Genomic DNA, 22,183 nt, shown 5'->3' with positions numbered 1-22,183 from the left:
AAGCCTAAAAACAATAAATACCTTGCTTCTATTAAAAAAACACTACTACGAGGATAACATACCGAAAAAGCCTACAAGGTGATCCCTGAGTACACTTACTCCCTGGCAAATACAGGCCGCTGGATCGTACCATAATACAAAAGTGCATTTCAAGTTTCTCTGATAAATCAAATAAGTTTATATTTGCGCCAAATATTCGCGCACCAAACATTTGCCTAAAGCACAAGCCAAGTACCAAGATATTGTTAATTTATTCCCCCGGCATTTTCTATTTCTACTCTTTCCATGTTGGATACGGTTTTAGCCATTCAAGTGATCTTCATGAATCCGAAAATCTACCCCTAGGAACAACTGACATTAAAAAAGGGCAATATAAAACTATCCCCGTCAAATTATAGCAATTGTAACGCCACAGGAAAACCAAAACGAGTACCTCACTCACAATCAGTACCTCCAACCTACAAAAACAGTTTCAGCTAACTGGAAATTGTAACCAAAATATTTAACTAAAAGCACTTCGATAAGACAAGGGAATAATAAAAATCATAGGCTCATCTTACTCCAGAATGATACGTATTTCCTAAAATTTGCAGCGCGTCTGGCGGGATCTAACAATAAGTTAAATTAATTACGTATAAGGAAAAAAAATCAACGGTGCCATCACAGAGCAATTGGCAACATGCACTGGACAAATATACGAGATGATGTCATGCAGCGTTCTCCCCATCCTGTCAGAAACCGATATCACAGCGGTTTACAAACTTCCTTCAGACAGCACTTTTCGAATTTCCGCCAATTCTAGACTTGTACATAAAACTTAACAGTATTCCACAAAAATTTACATTGTTGACACCCTAAACATAATCACAATCGAGTAAATAACAAAGATCAGCTGTAAATTATGTACCATTAATCTACATCTAACACGATGTGATGTCTACATATTACAACATTACGTTGACATTGATGATATGTGTCAATTAAAGGCTATACGTAAAGCAGAGTCGCAAGGCTAGCGTGTCAGTCTTACACCATGAAACAAGTTATTCTTTTTCCCGAAAGGAAGCTTACGTAATTCATAACAATTGTTACCAAAGTGATAAAAACCTATCAATACACATAATATATAAGTCCCATGACAAACGAAGGTAATCATCAAATACATATGTATAAATGTTCCACAACACGTACTCAGACGCATTCCCGCTAACAAAATTTGAACAAACTTTGATGAAATATAACTAAAATATTAAATATACATATTCTAAATGCAAAATGTTTACCTTTCAGGCACTGTCTTGGATTTCAGCTCGTAAAACATGACGTCCGAAGAACTCAGAGAGGAAAGCACAGGCATTTCATCGCAAATAAGCTCGCAATCTAAATTCAAATCCTCGGAAGTTAACGCAACCAAATCAAATCCAAGATCTATACCTGACTCATCCATGTCTAATTATTTGTTGACACCAGCTGAAACATTAAATATTCCAAATTTTGTTTGAGATACTTGTCACTGAACGTCACACGCACGTAAACCTTGAGCCGTGTTAAATCAGCGCCATCACTTGAACAAATTAGAACAACTGGCGGATAGAGCAATATTTCTTTAAAGAAAATGATAAAACTATAGTAAAGATAAATAAACTAATGATAATTATAATGTCATATAATTAAATCTAAGACCAGGAAATACAAGCAAAGAGCGAAAATCTCTCATTGGCCCGAACGTAATGCACGCAGTGGATGACTCATGCGACGGAGCCACAAAGAGGCGGTAGTTTGAAACTCGGGGCGGCGGCACCGTGAAAGCTGTACGTACTTTAAAAACTTCGTGAATGATTTGCCGACCAATGATAGCAAAACCAAAAATTCCGCTATTTTATGATAGAGTTCCTTTTGTTGAAAAAAATGGTTACTAAAAATTTTACACATGGAAGAAAACAATTTCAACTAACCCTTGATTGATTGATAAATTTTAATTAGTTTCAAAAATGCAATTTGGCAAAAAATAAAAAAAATTGGTCAAATTATCAAATTTATAAAAATAATCGGTATGTTTGAACATATAATTATTGTTGATATAAAACTAAATTATAATTACATAAGAATAAACTTGCAATATTTGGCTCGTGAATTGTAATGTGATATAGATTATGATTATGTCTGAAGTGCCTAGAGAATGATAACATGATTAATCGGCAACATAAGAGTAGAGCTATAAGATATCTGGATGATTTCAGACATACACAACAGCCAGAACTCTTCCCTGGCATGTGAAAGGGTTTAAGAGGTTTATAATATCTCCCTTTTGGATAATATCAATATGCATAAAATACTTTTGTAAATTAAAGACCTTAAATTGCACCAATTTCTAGGGCTGTTTTTCCAGACTTTTTGCCGAAAATTAGGTAAAAACAGTGATATGATTGACTGTTTTTGCTTAAGATTGTTGAATGCTTAGGTGCATGGCTCAATGAACTCATGCCCCAATGGGACTTTTTGGGAGAGAGAGTGCTAAAGAGCTAATAGAACTATTCAGAGACAGCGTGAATCTTGTTAACACATTTAATGCGGGCCTAATTTTCATTAAAGTCGTCAAAATCGGCCGTTAAAATAAGAAAGAAAAATAGATGGAGGTTTCCGCGCCATAACTTCCGTTCAAATACTGGTTTTTACAAACGGCGCAAACGGTTCGAAAGAGGGAAGCTTGCTGAAGGCCATGCACATGATCGGAAGACTTGGACATTAGTAATGTACAGAGGTGGAGAAAGGGCTCCCGGCCCGACCGGCAGAGCGCGTCAATTGACGTCCTCCACACTGAATGTGTTGAAGTGCTTTATGGAGGGCACTTCAAGTTTATCACTCCTTCCACCAGATAAAATGTGAAGCATTGTCCTCATGGTACCTACCTTTTTTGAAGAGCAGGGAAATGGTGACACCATATTTCTTTCTGCCCTTCCTTCCCTATCCCTCCCTAATGACAAAAATGACCAAACTTTTCAGTTGCCTCCTTCAAATACCAACCCACCCCAAACTTACCCCTTCTCTACCTTTCCCCACATCAAAGAAACTAGTTTATTCAATGAAATGAGCCAGGATTATTAAAAATGAAGTAGCATAGGCTGATTTAATTTAAAGAATCATGTGCGATGACATGGTCATGTCGTATATTGATAGTACTCCATGTATATTAGTGTTATTGATTCTTATTTAAATATAAAATGTAATGGTAAATCCTTGTTTAAAATTGACCTCAGCAAGCAATGATCTTAGCCCCTTCTACTATAATCAATCTAAAATCTTAGGCAAATGCTAAGTAGGGCAGGTGTGAGAAAGAGAGGTAAACCTAAAGAGTCAATATTACCTCACTGAATTTGATGAACTCTGAAGCAACTAGATGGTCACAATAGGGTGGTTTCCTATTATTTTTTTATTGCCTATATCGGAAGATTATTATTACTCCTGGAGTACGTATTTCACGCTTTTAGATTTTTAAATGACGATATCTATTTTTCGCGATTAAATGAAAAGTGAAGATTTTCAAGCGCGCGAAAACGCGACGGGTAAGGAAATCTCTCCGTGTGACGTATTTCTGGTTCCCCCTCCCGCCTCGTGAGGTGACCTTGATCGAGGCTCTGAGCGCTGATAGGACGCAGGATCCTAGCGGGTAGCTGAGTACCTTGCTGGCTAGTAGCGCTTGGCTTACATAAGGATTATCAATACCTTATCAAATGAAGAAAACTTTCCGACCTTAGCCAGTTTTAATAGGTGATTATTAAGACATGTTTCCCTGAGCTCTGCGCCTCATGCATGCATTAGTAATCTCAGACGATGTATAACTCCTATCTTCTCCTATAGAAACTAGGTCCCTGTGACGTCACGTGGAGTGGCATCGCATGGGCGCCAATCTGGCCCTTTTCAAATGAGTAATACAGTAATGGTGGGTGACAAATCGTAATCAATGCCTTTCGGTTTCTTTGATGAAGGAAACTACCCTATTGCCTTTCATCACCAGGGTTGCGTTCTGCATTGAGGTCAGACCAATGTTTATAGTTGCTCATAGTTGTCCAGTCAGGAGTGATTCCAAGGTTTCACTACTGTGAACGTACCTGGTACGTTCGCACTGCAGGCTGCTGTGAACTTACTTTTTCTTCCTCTCTGCCATGCACTCAGCACTTTCGCCAAAGCACTTCGAAGGGCCCCTAATACGGGACCTTTTCCTCGATTAGCTCACCCTCACTGGCCCCTCTTTTCGAACCTCCGAGCAGGGGGCCTCCCTACCCAAATGTGACCTCTCTGACTGCATATTGAAAATCTATCAATCAATTCGATCATCAAAAAATGATTGTTTGCATCGCACTCCTACCAATCAAGCAATCAAGTACTTCCTTGAACCATGTTTCTGCGATGAGAAATAACAATTTTGTTAACTTTGCTAAAATGGCTATTTTCCCGTGGTCTGCAGCCACGTATTAGTAAAGTTAATAAAATCGTTATTTTTCATCACAGAAACACGGCTCAAAGATGTACTTGATTGCTTGATTGGCAGTAGTGCGATACAAACAATAATTTTTTGATGATCGGATTGATTGGTTGATTATCAAATTGCAGTCAGAGCGGTCACTTTTTGGGAGGGAGACCCCACGCTTGGAGGGTCCAAGATAAAGGGCCAGCGATGGTGACCTCGTCGAGGAAAGGGTTCTAGATTAGCGACCCTATAGAGGGTGCACCACGCCCATCCTGGAAGTACCTGCTCCATGGTCCAACGAAATGCATTTTAACATTTTCGCTGCATGAGAGGGGAAGGTTTTTGGATATTGAACAGAAGTGAAAGGTTAGGGTGCCACTCCATCAGGACAGATAATACAAGATAAACTGTAATAGGATTTTCACAATAAGTTGAGAGTGTGATGAACAACCATAGAGAATTCAATAGTTAATACACGCTAGTTTGTGTTGGTAGAAGGCAACCATTGTTTTTTGAGAGCCAACTCAAATGGAAAATGATTATACTCACTTTCTGACTTATGTATGTATATGTTTCTTTATGCATGTTCACAAATATGGATATTTTGTGAATGTACTTCTATATGTACTCTTCCATGAATATTCATTTGTGTGAATCTGCATGTAGATAAATCATATAACAAATTATGAGCATTAATTTAGTAATATGTCCAATATTTTTAGATACTTGCAAGTATGGGTATTTATCCCATGGGTATTTGTCTTTACTTTATTCTTGAAGGACAGGAAACCTGAAGATGGTCACAATTTTTTCTCATATGATCAGGGGCAGATAAAAGTTCACAGGGGCACAAGGCACAAACTCTAGAATGGAATTTCAGAATATCCCTCAGTAAATTGGCGATACTGAGAATTTTTTATATAAATATTACCATTAAAAAGTAGGACTTATGATCTCATGCACATTGAAAACCTGAGTTACAAAAGTTAATGTTTAGAAAAACATTATTTCAAGGCAATTTCATTCCTGATACAATATTTTTTGCAACAAAAGTCAACAAATGGAATAGAAATAATTTTTCTGTCTGAACTTAGTAGTGTTATCAATTGGAAAATATTATTTAGGAAAACTTCCCCTCATAAACTGAACCTAAATAGCACCTCAGAGGCATATCATAATATTTCCTTAAGTACATAAGATTTATTTCCTCTACAATTATTCAAAGTCATCGAGTGGAGAACATATTTTGGTCATTCACAAAATGTTTACAAAACCTGTAGACTTGTTTCCTCTTGTGCTTTCTTGCAAACATGCCCAAGACATCTTCAAACTTCACATTGCTTGATATATCCTGATGAATGAGAGATCCTGACAATTAAATCTCCTCTCCCAAATTTCTGCCAAAAAGTACCCATTGTCCAATAATGCAAAGCTGTGAAGCTTTGCTCTGCCATATTAGTTGTTACAGGAAAAGTGCACAACAGCTGCAGCGGCACACTGATACTCGGGAGGGGAATGAACAAACTAAATTTTTAGTAAACCAGGACTAGCCACGGTGATAACTTTTACAGGAGTCAGGGACACAGCTAAGAATTAAAGCTGGGGGGTTTAGGTGCAACTAATACCGGGGTGTGTAGGGGTATGAAATACCCACCAGGATAAGTGGTAGGTGCAAGATTAATAAATTGCGAAATTTTAAGATAAATGGTTCAAAATGGTGAGTTTTACGGCTTTCGGACGGATATTTTATTAATCCTTACACTATTATATCAGTAATATCAATCCAATTAAGTCAAATGGATTAAACTTAAAAATTTCTCTGAGCTCTGGAGGGGGGTTTATCCCCCAAAACCCCCCCTTGCTGCGCCACTGACAGGAGTCACCCGCAATGCACAAATCGCACAATGAACAAACCTGCAAGATTGTGTCAGGTGTATGAGTCTTTAGTGATATGGCTTCCAAATGATTACCATATTTCATCACCTTAGCTTAATTTTCATGGCAAGAAATCGACGTAAAAAATTTTTTTTTAATAACTTCATCCCTTAAGGGATGAAGTTATTAAATAAAAATTTAAATAATTATAATAAATAATAAATAAAAAAATAAATAATAAATAATTATGTCAAGGGTTCATTAGTGATATTCTTCAAGGAGCAATAAAATAAGGTCCAGTAATCATAGATGTCATCATTACCTTGGGAAGCCATAAAGTCAGTTCCAAGATTGTGAAATTCAGAAAGGTTAGAGAATTTTTTAAATAATAAAATCATCATAAACATGGAATTACGTTCTTCAATTTATCAATGCCAGAACATAACTAGTGGCAGCTTTGATTATTCTCACTGACTTGTGTAATCAACCTTTCCAATAATTTCGAGCCTTCCCATGACACTGAATACTTCATACCATCACCTTGAGTATAGTAATGGTGTTTGGTCCCTCAACAGCAATACTTTCATGAAAGACTTCACCATCCAATCTCAGTTCATCCTACTAGTTGGTTATCGTCTTGATTAATGCCATGTGGATGTTCCAGTGAGCATCTTGGCCACCAACTTGGCCACAGCACACCTCTCCAGCTGCCAGCAATAAGTGGGAGAATCTGCATCCTGAAGTTCATCTAAGAGCTGGGTTTTATGATGCCTGGTTAGCCTCAACCGGAACATGCAATCATAACCTTGAATTGAGAATAATTGATATTTAATTTAAATCTAAGAATTGCAGCATAACATTTAGTTCAACTAGTGACCTCAAATGGAATAATACCATAAATAGGATTTTTATACTCTGAAAAATTCTAACTAGACATCACAAAACTGACCCAAAATGGTCCACAGACTAATCAACTGAGAGATAAATTACCTTTAATTTCTAGAGAAGATCAAGTTCTCTCCAATTGCCACAAGATTGAGGCATCATTTTGAGAAGTCTCACCACTATAACATACAGTCGCCACAGAGAAAGATGTCTATTGACAACTTTCAAAGGGAGAGGGTGGGGTGGAACCTTGCAAGCTTGACGTCTTCAACACCGGTGCTGTACAGCTCACGGGGTCTGAAAGGGTGAGCAGGCTTGCAAATAACTATAAATCAAGTATATCGTTTGGGCTGGGTCTGGGGTGGATCCAGGATTTCTTTCTGGGGGGCACAAGCAAGGCCGCATCCAGGATTTTGTTATGGTGGGGCACAAGGATACCTCGTAATACAAAATGAACTCAATGATAATGGGACCGTATCAAAAATCTTACATATTTTTAAGGGTCTGGGGAAGGCATGTTCCCCCGTGCCCCCCCCCACTAGATCCACCTATGGGCTGGGTTAATGTATTGCTTAACCCTTTCACTGCTGTTCAATCTCCGAAAACCTCCTCCTCACATGCGGTGAAAAGGTTAAAATGCGTTTCATCGGGCCATGGAGCACGTACTTAAAGGATGGGCGTGGTACAACCTCGTAGGGTCACAATTCCGGGACCCTTTCCTCAACGAGCTCACCCTCGCTGGCCCTTATCTTGGATCCTCCGAGCGTAGGGTCTCCCTCCCGAAAAGTGACCGCTCTGACTGCAATTTGAAAATCAATCAATCCGATCATCAAAAAATGATTGTTTGCATTGCACTCCTGCCAATCAAGCTATGAAGTAATTCGTTGAACCGTGTTTCTGCGATGAATAATAACTATTTTATTAACTTTGCTAAAAACGTGGCAGTGGACCACCGGAAATTGGCCATTTTAGCAAAGTTTACAAAATCGTTACTTCTCATCGCAGAAACACGGTTCAAAGACGTACTTGATTGCCTGATTGGCAAGAGTGCGATGCAAACAATCATTTTTTGATGATCGCATTGATTGATAGATTTTCAATATGCAGTCAGAGCGGTAACTTTTGAGGAGGGAGGCCTCCCGCTCGGAGGGTCGAAGAGAGGGGCCGGCGAGGGTGAGCTCGTCGAGGAAAGGGTCCCAAATTAGGGACCCTTCGGAGTGCTTCGGCGAAAGTGCAGGGCAGGGAGGAAGAAAAAGTACGTTCACAGCAGCCTGCCATGCGAACGTACCAGGTACGTTCACAGCAGTGAAAGGGTTAATATGTTATATTTTTATGTAATTAATTCTATTCTGTACTTTTTATTTTTTGGAGTAATAAGCAAATATTATTATTATTATTATTAATATAAGCACACTGAGCATTACTTACCAGCTGAATTTTGTTGTGGTATTCTGTTTTCACATGTTTTTAATTTTCATGCCCTACTTGATAATTTTGAGCAGGAGTGTTATCATTGTTGCTGTAATTAAGGTACCGATTTATTTTTATATCGATGCCATATTCCATTTTGGATAGTATGTAATATTAATAATGCTATCATTTGGTTTTTATATTCTGAACAGTATTTTTTGCATTATTATAAGTATTTCTTTATTTAATCAACTTAACCCATATATGCCTGACGTAACTCTCTAACTTAACCCTTGAATGGCTATCATGCCCATATGGGCACAGCTGCAATGGTCCAAAGAATTACCAATTAATTCCGGCCCATATATTGTAGAGCATCCTGTCTCTGCCAGAAATGATAAAAATATATCTCTTTATTCGGTTTGTGTGTTTAATGTCAGCATTTATAACAGCAGTTGACTGTGGCACGATAGGTATTCTTACTCACTCTGTTCGAGGCAGAAAAAGAGGAAAAATGGCAAAGTGTCTTCAGTGAATGTGATTTTTTCCTATTTATTTTTGATACTTGGGTATGTATTTAATCTTATCCTTATGATGAATGTTGTCAACTGCGGTTTCTTTTGCCAATATTGTGATGTCTTTCATATATGACAAGAAAGTTGAATTCATTTTTGGGAATTAAACCTAATTTAATCCATGGAATATGAAAAATGATAGTAATCAGAATTTGGCTCACAAATATTTATCGTGGTCCTTGGTCGCAAACATAAAACGCCTATTCTAATTCCTTCAAGTTGTGAAGTGAATGAAAAAATCGGAAAGGGTCAAAAAAAAAATTATGACTCAACAACAGGCTCAAAACAAGAAGAGCAGGCAGACGATGTTAGCCATTCCGCAGATGGTCCTCCTCCAAAACAACCACATAGAATCTTGATCACATCAGCCACATTGAACTCGTGCCCATATTTTTCAACCAAGTCCAATCCCTGGTCGTAAGTCGCAGGGAGACAATCAAGGAGAAATCCAACAAGCAACCATTCCAAGCTCCATCAGTTTTAGTCCTGAACAGGATGGAAGATACGTACAGCAAAATGACCAAGATGTACGCAGAGGCATGAGATGACATGTCATCTGCTAAGAATATATTCCTCATAATGAATTTCGCTGCATTAGCCAGTAAATCCCGAGTTGAGGTGTTCTAAATGTTCATGATGGAAGAAATTGTATTTTTCTGTGTTCTGTTCTATTCTAATCTGAGTGGTAATTGCTGTCTGCAGGAAGAGTATTTTTGGGAGAGTGGCAATGACGTCCAAATGTGTAAACACTCTGGTGTATAATACCATTCGCAGGGTTTCAAAATATAATGAGGGTTTTTTCACTGCGCAGATAATTATCCCTAAGATAATAGTGGCAAAATGTGCACATTTAGGCCATTCATATATATGATAAAGTGCGTTTGTTCAGAAAACTATATGCCAACGCCCAAGCTAATTTACGATGAATTCATGATAAAATATTTTGGCAATCATGGCTGCAAACAGTTTATACGGAGTGAACCTATAAGTTTCGGCTTTAAAGTGTTGTGCTTGAATAATCCTCAAGAGTACTTAGTGGACTTCAGAATAAAGCAGGGATGGAGTGTTGAAGACAAAAATATCAACCATAAATTCATAGGTAAATGATCTTCCCATTTGCTTATTATGTTGGACAATTTACTAGAGCAAGCATTAAAGTTTCCCTTATCAATTTATTTTGACAATTTGTTAACTAGCCTTCCTCTGATAAGTCGGTTAAAATCTCAAGGATATAATAATAATAATAATAATACGCCTTTATTGGGCGAGATTGGGACTAGAAAGTCCCATCTTCCATCTAACCCCTATGGGATATGAGGGTACTGGAACAGTTCAGAGAACTGAAGCTAAACTGAATCGGCCTAATTTCCAATGTTAGCTCTATGAAGCAGTGTAGTATCTGAATGTGCGGGAACAGGCGTACTTCGATGAAGCGTGAGCAATGCTCAGTGCTATTCTGGAATGTTCGATTTATTTTGAGATGGCTTGGTCTGTGTTTATATTTCTCCTTCCTTAGTTCACCCAATTGCATTATCCATTTTCATTCAATTAATGACGGGCTGAAGAGGTTAGAAATAAATTAATACTTAGGATTTCAACCCTAAGATTGGTTTTTGTGTTGGAGGGTAGAGCTCACTCCAAAGAAAGATGTTGGCCCGTGTCACACAAAACACATTCAGGATAGGTTCTATCCCAGGTCCACTGGTGATTTGCGTCAAGGCTTCGAAGAGCAGAAAACTGTGACCTGAGGACTCTATAGCAGGCGTGCATATTGCTTTCACCGGGATTTAAACCTGGGACTCTTTAGTTAGTGGCCTATCGCTTTTAGTTTTGTATCTGACCTACCTACTAGCAATTCATAATATAATCTGAGGTTTCAGGCGAGACTGAGTGGAAACGTGACATAATGAAAAATGAAAAAGCAGGAGCAATTTCCACAATTTTAAATTTATTAATACTACCGGTTTTGCAGGGTACTTGATGATGCTGAAAAGCGAAACCGGTAGTATTAATAAATTTAAAATTGTGGAAATTGCTCCTGCTTTTTCATTTTCCATTACTAGCAATTCCGTATCGACAGAAAAAAATTACCAGAGAAGGTGTATTATATTGACATTCAACACATTAGGTACTACAAGAACTTTTCTAGTATGATACATCAAACAAACTTATGCAACAATTGACAACTTTAAAATAAAAACTGTTTCGGTCCTCACTATTTATATAAGCAACTCTATTCACACCCCCTCTTAGGCAGCGTGATGACGCAGCTCCGATCATTGCTCATGGGTTGAAGAATTATTTCTCATAGGATTGCAATGTCCTCCATACCTTCTTGTAGTTCATGATCTTGTTTTCATAAAATTTGCGGCATTGGAAAAAATGTGGGGGGGTAAAATAATTGTCGTTTGTCATTTTTTTTCAATCCTACTACCTATTGAGGGGGTGGTGAGGTTGGTTTATGGGGAATGTGCTATCAGTTTTGAGGTACATTAATGGGGGTAATTAGGGCCATTGGTATCAGTAAACCAATTTCATTTGGTGGACAAAGTTCCATGCTTCGCCATTGTAATGTAACGGCCCGTACCGAAGTTGCGGGTCGTACGTTAACACATTCAGTGCTGACCGTTTTTTCGAGAAAATGCTCTGTGGCTGACATTTTGGCAAAAATTTCTATTTTTTTTTATTATTTTAACGACGCGATCTTATGATTTGTGATCCTGGGTACATTTTTTCACTCTTTTTTTCCAAAAGTAGCCCTTCATTTGTTAAAAATTTGAAATTAAAATTTTCTAATTATCCTGTAAAACTTGTGATACCTTCCCGCAACACACGTATAGGTTTTCGATCTTTCTTTGCTCTTTGACAGAACTGCAGCGAAAACCCGTTCAGACGTAATCACTTTCTGGGAAAAACTAATGAAAATAGTTATGCAGCCAATGTTATTTTTTTAATCCGGAAATTATACATTTAGGTACGATTTTAAATTTGTATTGCACTAAAGCAAATATTACGGGTATAACCAACATTTCCTACAAAAGTGTTGTTCCTTATGATGGAAAATGCGACTGAACGATATGATCTCCTCTGAAAAAGATTTTATAATGACATACATAGGTTTATAAATAAAAAGGAAAATGTGAATAAACGAAGAATTATTGCAATGAAACATATTGTTTTACAAATCAGAAATTGACTAGCATACGAAGAAGAATTTTTCACTTACTAATTAACATGCATCAAATAATATCATTTTTTAAAAGAAACAAATTTATCACAATAAAATTTAAACGGCATGAATTAAAAGAAAAAATTTTTGTCCCGCTGGGTGATTAATTTTCAGCATAATAAGTTCTTATGATACTTCTGAAAACACTCAAGACACAATCGAGGCTCAGCCTGGCAGGTGGGGATATATGATGTGTCCTGGCGGGTACTCTTCTTGAAGCACTGCCTACATCTCTTCTGTTTTCGTCTTTTCTGTCTTTCGTGTTTGTCATATAATCGGGGAAATGTCCTGATATGCCCTTGGTTTTGGATGAGGCAGGCTAGAATGACGGTCTCTTCAAAGGAGTCGGAGGTATAGATATTTTCATAAGAGATTCTATAATTTGAATTCGAAAGTCGTTGAGAGAAATTTTCCAAAAAATATTCTGTGAATAAAAAATAGCTGTTCAGTAACAGTAAGTTCAGCAGGTGGATTCCCAATTTTTAGTACCATTTGATGGATTTTCTTTCAATGGGAAGTAAGACGTCATTTGATCCCAATGATCGATGCCACAATAGTAATTGCTGTATTCAACCACCGTCTGAGGCTTTCTTAGCGTTCACCCTCGTCTTTCCGTGGATTTATTAATTTTTTTGCACTGAATTCGCTGCCGTTCCTCGTTAGGGGCCGGCTTCGCCGCCAGGGTTTTCACTCCGCACCAAGCAATGTGTACTACCACCGGTCACCAATGTTGCAATGAATTCTAGAGCGATGAGTGCAAGAAAGTGTAGGAAAATGTGGGGCAATGCTTTGGAATAGTAGGTACACACGAAGGCGCCTCATAGCTTATTTTCATTTTTTGAGGGGGGTCCAGGGGGTTACCGCGGGTTCTTAGCGATGAGTCGTAGGGGTAGGGTATAGTGGCGGGATTGTGGCGAAGATAACCCAAAAAGGGCGACTTATTAGAAAATTATATTTTTTCGATGGCTCCTGGGGATTATCGGGGGTTTTAATAATTCGTAGGAGCAGGGAACAGCGGCTTATTTGTGTCGAAAATTACCCGGAAAGGCGACTTAATTTTTTTTTACTTTTTTCGGGGTGGTTCCAGGGGGTTATCGGGGGTTTTCAGTTCTTTCCCCGTTCTTTCCCCATATGGTGTCCGGTGGCCCGCCGTCCGTAAATATTCTGGATGTATAGCTGTTAGGGGTAGGGTAATGTGGCGTAATGTAGGGGATAAGTACCCAAAAAAGGAGACTAAATGGAACATTTTAATTTTGGGGGGGGGGGGGGGGTTCATAGGGATAGGGCTTATAGTTTTTTAGGTTTTTTTTAGGGTTTTATATAGGGTTTTGTAATGCGAGAGGAAACCAGTCGTCTACATCAATTCCGTAGAGATTAGTGGTAGGGGTCGGGAAAAGCCGGGGAATTGTGAAGGAGGGTACCCAATAGGGTAGTTTCCTTCATCAAAGAAAACGAAAGGCATTGATTGCGATTCGTTACCCACCATTAGTGTATTCATAATAAACAAATTATTTGGTTTTAGAAATCCCAGTTTAGACGAATGGCAATGGTCAATTTTAATCTCATTTGAAAAAGGCCAGATTGGCACCCATACGAAGCCACTCCACATGACGTCACAGGGACCTAGATTCTATACGAGTAGATAGGAGTTAACATTGTCTGAGATTACCAATGCATGCATGAGGCACAGAGCTCAGGGAAACATGTCTTAATAATCACCTATTAAAACTGGCTAAGGTCGGAAAGTTTTTTCGTTTGATAAGGTATTAATAAACCTTTTTTAAGTCAAGCGCTACCAGCCAGCAAGGTACCCAGCTACCCGCTAGCATCCTGCGTCCTATCAGCGCTCAGAGCCTCGATCAAGGTCACCTCACAAGGCGGGAGGGGGAACCAAAAATGAGTCGCACGGACTTTTTCCCATCATTCCTACTTACGCGTCGCGTTTTCGCGCGCTTGAAATTTTTCACTTTTCATTTAATCGCGAAAAATAGATATCGTCATTTAAAAATCTAAAAGCGTGAAATACGTACTCCAGGAGTAATAATCTTTCGATTTAGGCAATAAAAAAATAATAGGAAACCACCCTATTAGGCGAATCATCAGCAAATTTTTAATTTTGTGGGAGGTTGAAGGGGGTTTTCAGGGGTTTTTAGGTGTTTTTCCTATATGGTGTCTAGTGGCCCGCACTCAATAAAAATCCCGGCTCTCTAGCTGTAGGATAAGAATGGTTTTTCGACGGTTACACCCGTTTAAATTTAAAATTCCGTGTTCTCCAAGTAGCGGCGCACAGTCGCACGGGTGAGGCATCACTCACGTGAATTTGGTGGCCGTACCATGTCGGGGAGTGCCTTTAAAAAATTTATAAAGATCGGTGTTTTGGTCTTTGACATATTTGCAGGGGCACCCACAGCGGACGTCAGTGGCGCAGCGAGGAAGGGTTTTGGGGGATAAACCCCCCCAGAGCTCAGGGAAATTTTAAGTTTAATTCATTTTATATAATTGGATTGATATTACTAATAGAATAGTGTAAGGATTAATAAAATATCCCTCAGAAAGCCATAAAACTCACCATTTTGAACCAGTTATCTTAAAATTCCGCAATTTATTAATCTCGCACCTACCGCTTATCCTGGTGGGTATTCCATACCTCCACACACCCCGGTATTAGTTGCACCTAAAACTCCCCCCAACCTTAATTCCTAGCTGCGCCCATGGCGGACGTTGACTTCTTACTTCCTGAATTTTTATTGATATTTGTCGTTGCCTCTAGGTATAAGTTCGAAAAAACAAGAAAAATGCTTCCTTGACATTTTAAAATTCATTTTTCGCTGTGGCTCGAAGATTTATCCTATTGTGCAAACGTTATCATCGTAACACTATCCTCGAAATGTTGGCTGCATTAGCAAATTACGTCAGCGCCGCCATCGGTGATTTAGTCTCCAATAGCAACTATACGGCCCTTTAATGGCAGTTGACGATTATAATATATTCATAATAGGGTGGTTTCCTATTATTTTTTTTTTGCTTTAATAGAAAGATTATTACTCCTGGAGTACGTATTTCACGCTTTTAGATTTTTAAATGACAACATCTATTTTTCGCGATTAAATGAAAAGTGAAAATTTTCAAGCGCGCGAAAACGCGACGCTTAAGTATGAATGACGGGAAATATCTCCGTGCGTCGTATTTCTGGTTCCCCCTCCCGCCCGGTGAGGTGACCTTGAGGCGAGGCTTAGCGCTGATACGTCGCAGGATGCTAGCGGATAGCTGAGTACCTTGCTGCAAGGTAGCGCTTGGCTTAAAAAAGGTTTATTAATACCTTATCAAACGAAGAAAACTTTCCGAACCTAGCCAGTTTTAATAGGTGATTATTAAGACATGTTTCCCTGAGCTCTGTGCCTCATGCATGCATTGGTAACCTCAGACGATGTATAACTCCTATCCTCTCGTGTAGAAACTAGGTCCCTGTGACGTCATGCGGAGTGGAATCGCATTGGCGCCAATCTGGCCTTTTTCAAATGAGGATAAAATTTGACCCTTGCCATTCGTCAAAACCGGTATTTCAAAAACCAAATAATTTGTGTATTATGAATACACTAATGGTGGGTAACGAATCGCAATCAATGCCTTTCGTTTTCTTTGATGAAGGAAACTACCCTATTGACCCATTTCTCGCATTGAAATCCGTGGCAGGGTTGTGTGCTGTCTCGTGTTTGGAGAGGCCTTTATCCGGGAGAAAGAAGGCGTCCATAAATTACGCGAGGTGATGTTGGCGATTTTCGGGCCCCCCAATCCCCCCCTAGTGAGATCTCGTGAGACTTGGCTCGACCCCCTCCCTCTAGCCTCACGTGAGATGGTTCAAAATGCGTATTTTCAGTGTAAATAGGGTAATCTATTCTTCATTACTTTGGGTATATTAAAAAAACTATGTTTAATTACTTTTATTTTAGATTGGTTAAGAGTAGTATTAACCCTTAACCGGTGACGTATGGTCTGAGTGACCGCTGCGTTTCTAAAATGTTGAATATTTTCAAAATTGCTATTTCAAAATATCTACCATCCTCGTGAGCGTCATAATTTTGTATAAGAAGGACATAGCACTCCTAAATTTAACGTTCTCATTATTTATTTCTGAAACTTTGCAACTGAATTTTAGTAGCGGTCTGTGAGACCTCACGTCACTAAATTGGAAAAACCAATAAACGTAATGATGGTAGAATTAATTCAAAAGGTTGTTGAAAACAATTTACTAATGATTTTTCAAGAATAATAATAGAAAAGAAAGCATTTTTAGTTGCATAACGTGGATAATTAAGTACTTAATTAAAAAAGTACGATAATAATAACAACTCAAGTGTTTTCTATATCAGTTTTTTGATCCTGTTTCAAATAACAATTTTGACTGAAGAAATTGGTTCGCATTGGGAATGCATAATATTAAATATAAGTTTTATAATAGTTGAGAAGTCAAACAAACATTAATCTAAGCAATAAAAATGACTTTGCAACGTTTTATGAATGTTTGTTTTATTGCGGTCTCCCAGACCGCACGTCACTGGTAGTGTAACAAGAATTGCACGTCACTGGTTAAGGGTTAAAGATTACTAAGATCGTAGTCTATAATCACATTTTACACTGTGTCTTGCGGAAAAATTACGTGATAATTACCAGGACCCCCCGCTCCCCCACGTGAAATTAGATGAGAATCGCCTTGAACGCCTCACGCCCAAGGATAGGAGCTGCTGGTGATGGCAAGGGTGGTTAGCGAGACGGCCCGCGCTTCGACTCCCACTGACGGCAATACTGTGACTGACCACTGACGAGAGACGAGTGGCCAGTGTCGAGTGATGATTGTTGGGTTTAGGGGCCACTGGTCTTATTGCCATAAATTCCATTTTGAAATGCGTATGCCTTTTTTCGTCCAACCTTCGCTTTCGAAGTCTCTAGTAATCGCTAGTATCGTTTTTATCGGAAATACCGCCGTGTCCCTGGAATTTAGTTATCCGTAAGCTCGGACACCTGGCCCAAAGAAGGATTCCGTTTTTTTTCATCTGGGCTTGATAAGGCCGCAGGGCAGATGTCAACGAATGGTTCATGATAATTAAAAATACATCAACTATTTCAGAAAAATTAAGCTTTCTGCTCATTCATGAGAGGAATAAGAGCCACTAATGTTTTCTACAGTCAGGATCCTTATAATTACTCCAATATGCTTAAAGGGCATTATTAATGAGCTTCGAACTTCAATGATATTTTCCTCTAGTTTGGACCATATTTTGTTGACTATTGGAGGGAAATAAGTTTTGTAAATCTGTGACTACATCGCTCAATTAAAACTGACACGTTCTGAAAAACATTTTTTTAGGACGATACTTGACATATCCGGTTCACATATAGGCTATATCATGGAAAGCAAAATAGTACAACCTTTGGGGGGCCTTGGAGCGCCTCCAGTGGGCAAATAAATCGCTATAAATGGACCTTGAAGAGAATTCTTCCCGTAAATTGACGCTTAAAATATATTTGTATGGATTTGTGGGACAATAAATCATTTTAGAGCCTTGTAGGCCTGGACTCCAAACTTTCGCATATTAATGGCTGTGGAAGTGGCCGATTTGAGTAATACTTTCACAAGTAGGGTGGCTAATTTTCCCGTTCAAGTAGACTCACCAGGAATCATAATTCCTTACCGTCCAGGGTATATTTGCCATCACTCCTATGTGCGAGCCTTAAGATTTTACGGACAATTCTCTACAAGGAAAAGTTGATTTGTTCGTAGGGCTGTGCGGGGCCGTTTATGGGTTGGAGGGGTTACGGGTTAGGGAGTTAGGGGAGGTTAGGTTAGGGGTTAGGGAGGGTTTATGGGTTGGGGGGGTGGTATGATCTTGAGCAGACTGTCCTGAAGGCGACCCCCAACCAGCATACACCTCCCTTGCAAATAAAACAAGCCATTCTCGAGAAACCTTTACTGGTCACGGCCTTGAAAACTGAAATAAATTCGCAACTTGAGAGAACTCACTCAATCACCACTTCTATTCAGTAATATCCTTCAGCATTAACCATTCCCAAGTTGGACACAGTATTTTGAGTGCGAGTCGATACGTTAAGCAGGCCGCTCAAAACTATGACTATAATATAAAACAAACTTACAAAATGTCTCCGCGTGCCACCAAGCAGCCTATACCATGAATAGCTTGTCGTTTTAAATTAAAACCTTATCTTTACATAACTAACACAATGAAAACTTAAAATGTATGTACTTAAAAGAATAAAAAATACATATCACACAATAAAAATGAGGTTCGACATAATTACTTCTTATCACGATTTCCAAAATTCATTACCAGTAACAGTATTCCAAATGAATGGATAATAAAATGTTACATGGACGATAAAATGAAGAAAAATAATTAAAATAATTGGGCATATGAAAGGTTTTAACTGAAAAATTAGCGAAATAAATAAAATTGTTTGAATTAAAGCTTGATTTCTGACAGCTGGTCAACTCAATGGATTTTCTTCATCATTAGTTTGGATGTCATTACTGCGGTATTTAGTAAACTATTAGTAATCGATAATCCTAACAGAGTACCATATACAATCCTCATCCAGGAATGCCGGAACATCTAATTAACCGCTTCTCAGTAAGTTTAAGAGCTGAATCGATTGGACTTCGAGTAAAGGATACACTTTCCTCAGCTTACTGCCATAAAATTACTAAACAGTATGTAAAACTTTATCCATGGTATAAAATGCCACCAACTCTTCACAAAGTTTTAATACATAGAGCGGAAATTGTAAAAAATGCCATATTTCCTATTGGGAAGCTTTTTGAAGAGGCGTTAAAAGCCCGCCTTAAGGATATAAGAAGATATCGTGAAAAACGCAGGAAAAAAATTTCTAGGATTGCTAAGAACCATGATCTTTTCCATACGCTTCTGCTTACATCAGATCCTTTTGTTTCTTGCTCTGTAGGGTTTTCCCGTGAAGTAAAACAATTACCAGAGTAGGTGAAAAATCTTATTTTTTAATAGCAAAAACATTTTAGAACTTGAGAAGTCTTCATTCTCTGACTCAGAATAGGATATAAATTGGCACGTCTTTGTTTTTGAGTAGCAATAAAAATATTTGTAAATGGTATTCCGCTTTATTATAACTCTTCAATTACCAATATTTATAGTTATAAAAAGACTCAATAGCAATTTTAAATCATCAATTACCTATTGAAAATCTATTAGAATGCTAAATCGCTGTTAACGATGGAAGAAATTCTTTCTTTCCCTTGATACTCCCGCATCAAAATTTCGAGCCGCCCCTGTCAACTAGGGTTCCCGCATCACTTTTACCTATTTTTAATTTTCATTGTCCCTTAAAATAATATTATGGACTCCATCATCCTAAATAAGATCCATTTTATCATTAAAATATATAATCCGCAAAAATATTCATTAATTTAGCAATATTTAAGCCAAAAGTGATTTGTGGCCAACTTTTTTCGATTTCAGCCCACTGTGCATCGTAGCTGAAATTATTCTGTTTTACTAAAAGCCAGGTGGGCGTATAAACATTTTGAATTATCGTTTTTAGACCGGTATACTAAAAGCCAGACGGGCGTATTAACATTTTTAATGAACGTTATTGGATCTATTTAATTTGCACTTGGTTTTCTGGTGAACACGGAGAGCCTCAGCAGCCTATTGGCCGTTGTAAGCCAACGGGAATAGGCCACTTTTCCTGGAGCCTTTTATGCCAAATTTTGGAGTAAATTCCAATTAACACAGCATTTTAATTTTCCGAAAGATACTGCTGATCAGTGCTGAGCGTATTTAAGTCAATTTCGGTCGGCAATGTTGATGACATAGGTTCAAACCCTACCACAGCATTGTGGCATTCTTGAATCAATTAGCAAATAGGTCTTGAAATTGGGCCCCTAGTTCGCCCTCCCAATTTTAATGTTGCAATACTAAGTCAACTTGTTGCAATTAGCAAATAGACCACTGCAAGGGACATCGAAATTGTGCTTGTAGCAAACGGATGACACCTTCTTTCTGGTCGTTATTCTCTTGGTACCATCATATCCAATTCCTTTTGAAATTGGTGTATCTACTATTTCTTTCGCAAAAGGTTCTTCCCCCGTCCTTCAACCAGTGGCGCAGCGAGGGGGGGTTTTGGGGGTTAAACCCCCCCCCCCAGAGCTCAGAGAAATTTTTAAGTTTAATCCATTTAACTTATTTGGATCAGTATTTCTTATAGAATAGTGTAAGGATTAATCAAATACCCATCAGAAGGCCGTAAAACTCGCCATTTTGAACCATTATTCTTAAAAATTTCCTTGAGGAGGGCCCTCGCAACTCCTGCTTACCCTGGCGGGTATGCAATACTCCCACACTCCTAAGTATTATTTGTGCCTAAAACCCCCCCTAGCCTTCATTCTTCGCTGCGCCCCTGCCTCCAACTACCACTACATGTTCCTCTATAATCTTTGATTGATAAGTCCTTTTGCCTGTTTTTATCAATGCATTGCCTATGCAATATCTATTTCACAACAGGAACTCCGGGAACGGAATCTAATGCCCACAATTATTCTCCGTTTATTTTTTTGCTAGGTCCGTAAAGGAGTCCTCCAAGGACCTTGGTGTCTTGCGATGCGATGGAGCGCGATCTTGGTTTGCCCCGCGTTATCACTCCGGGTTATCGGCCGACGAGGAGCATACGGAGTTCCGCGATATTGCTAGGCGGAAAAGGTTCAAATATATAAAAGTAACAGAAGCAGGCGAAATAGAGTGGAATGACATACACACATTTTGGTTTTTGATGATAAAAAGTTTTTTTTGTAGGTTTTTTAAGGGCTAAGAGACTATTTAATGTTAATTCCTTAGTTTTTAAAGGGGCGAGTTTAAAGAGCTTAAATAAGGTATTGCTTGCTTGTAAATCTATAGACTTTAAACGGCCATATTTCACAAAATATTTATTATACAGGAAATTTAAACAAATAAATATTTTTGACATTATAGTGGCTACAATTTGTCAACCCATAAAGTTTTCGTGTATCCATTATCTTTGGAGTTATTTTGAAAAAAAACATTTGTCACGAAATTGTAGCATTAAAAGAATAGAGAAATGGCACTTTTCCACAGGTTTATTGAGAGTACCTCGCGTTTCGACCGTTAGGTCATTATCAAGTACAATGAGGATTAGTTGGTCGCGGAGCTGTATTTAAACAGAACGGATGGGTGGCAAACTTAAATAAATAAAAGATCGTAGCACTTTTCCACAAGATTTTTTTTAATGCGCACAAAGCGTTTCGGCTCACTGAGCCATCATCTGGTACAAGATGATGGCTCAGTGAGCCGAAACGCGTTGTACGCATTGAAATATCTTGTGGAAAAGTGCTACGGTCTTTTATTTATTTAAATACGTCTAACTTCCGCCAATTGAAGCCTGAATCTGTTGAACTTATTCGGGATGGGTGGCAGGTGGAAGGGGAAGTTTAGGAGAGGTATGCGTCATTGCGTGGTGCGCTTTGGGAAAGGTATGGCAACGAGTGGGGAGTGTCCAAAAAATATTTGTTGGTTCATAAGATAAATGGCTCCTTCTTGCACAATTTCCAGTTTTTCCCAAGTGTCCAGTCTTCGGCGTTTCCTCTCCACGTGGACAATCTCCGGGTCAAGATCACAAGAATGTTTATCTTCGAGGAGATGTTTCGCCACGAGAGAGATGATATATCCTTTCTCCCAGCAT

The 22,183-nt window shown here is 38.6% G+C and overlaps 1 protein-coding gene across 1 annotated transcript in view; it reads right to left on the bottom strand.

The window, feature by feature from the left end:
- Positions 1–1,581, bottom strand: part of LOC124170486 (transcription factor EC) — a 195,868-nt gene extending 194,287 nt beyond the window's left edge. The window contains exon 1 of the mRNA XM_046549230.1: positions 1,284–1,581. Within this exon, the coding sequence (XP_046405186.1) occupies positions 1,284–1,447 (164 nt within the window). The 5' untranslated portion in view covers positions 1,448–1,581. The remainder of the gene's footprint in view (positions 1–1,283) is intronic.
- Between the last annotated feature and the right edge of the window lie 20,602 nt (positions 1,582–22,183).

This window comes from Ischnura elegans, chromosome X, assembly GCF_921293095.1.
Source record: "Ischnura elegans chromosome X, ioIscEleg1.1, whole genome shotgun sequence".
NCBI classification, from domain to species: Eukaryota; Metazoa; Arthropoda; class Insecta; order Odonata; family Coenagrionidae; genus Ischnura; species Ischnura elegans.
The sequence above is the reverse complement of the archived record's forward strand: the minus strand, read 5'-3'. Positions and strand labels throughout refer to the sequence as shown.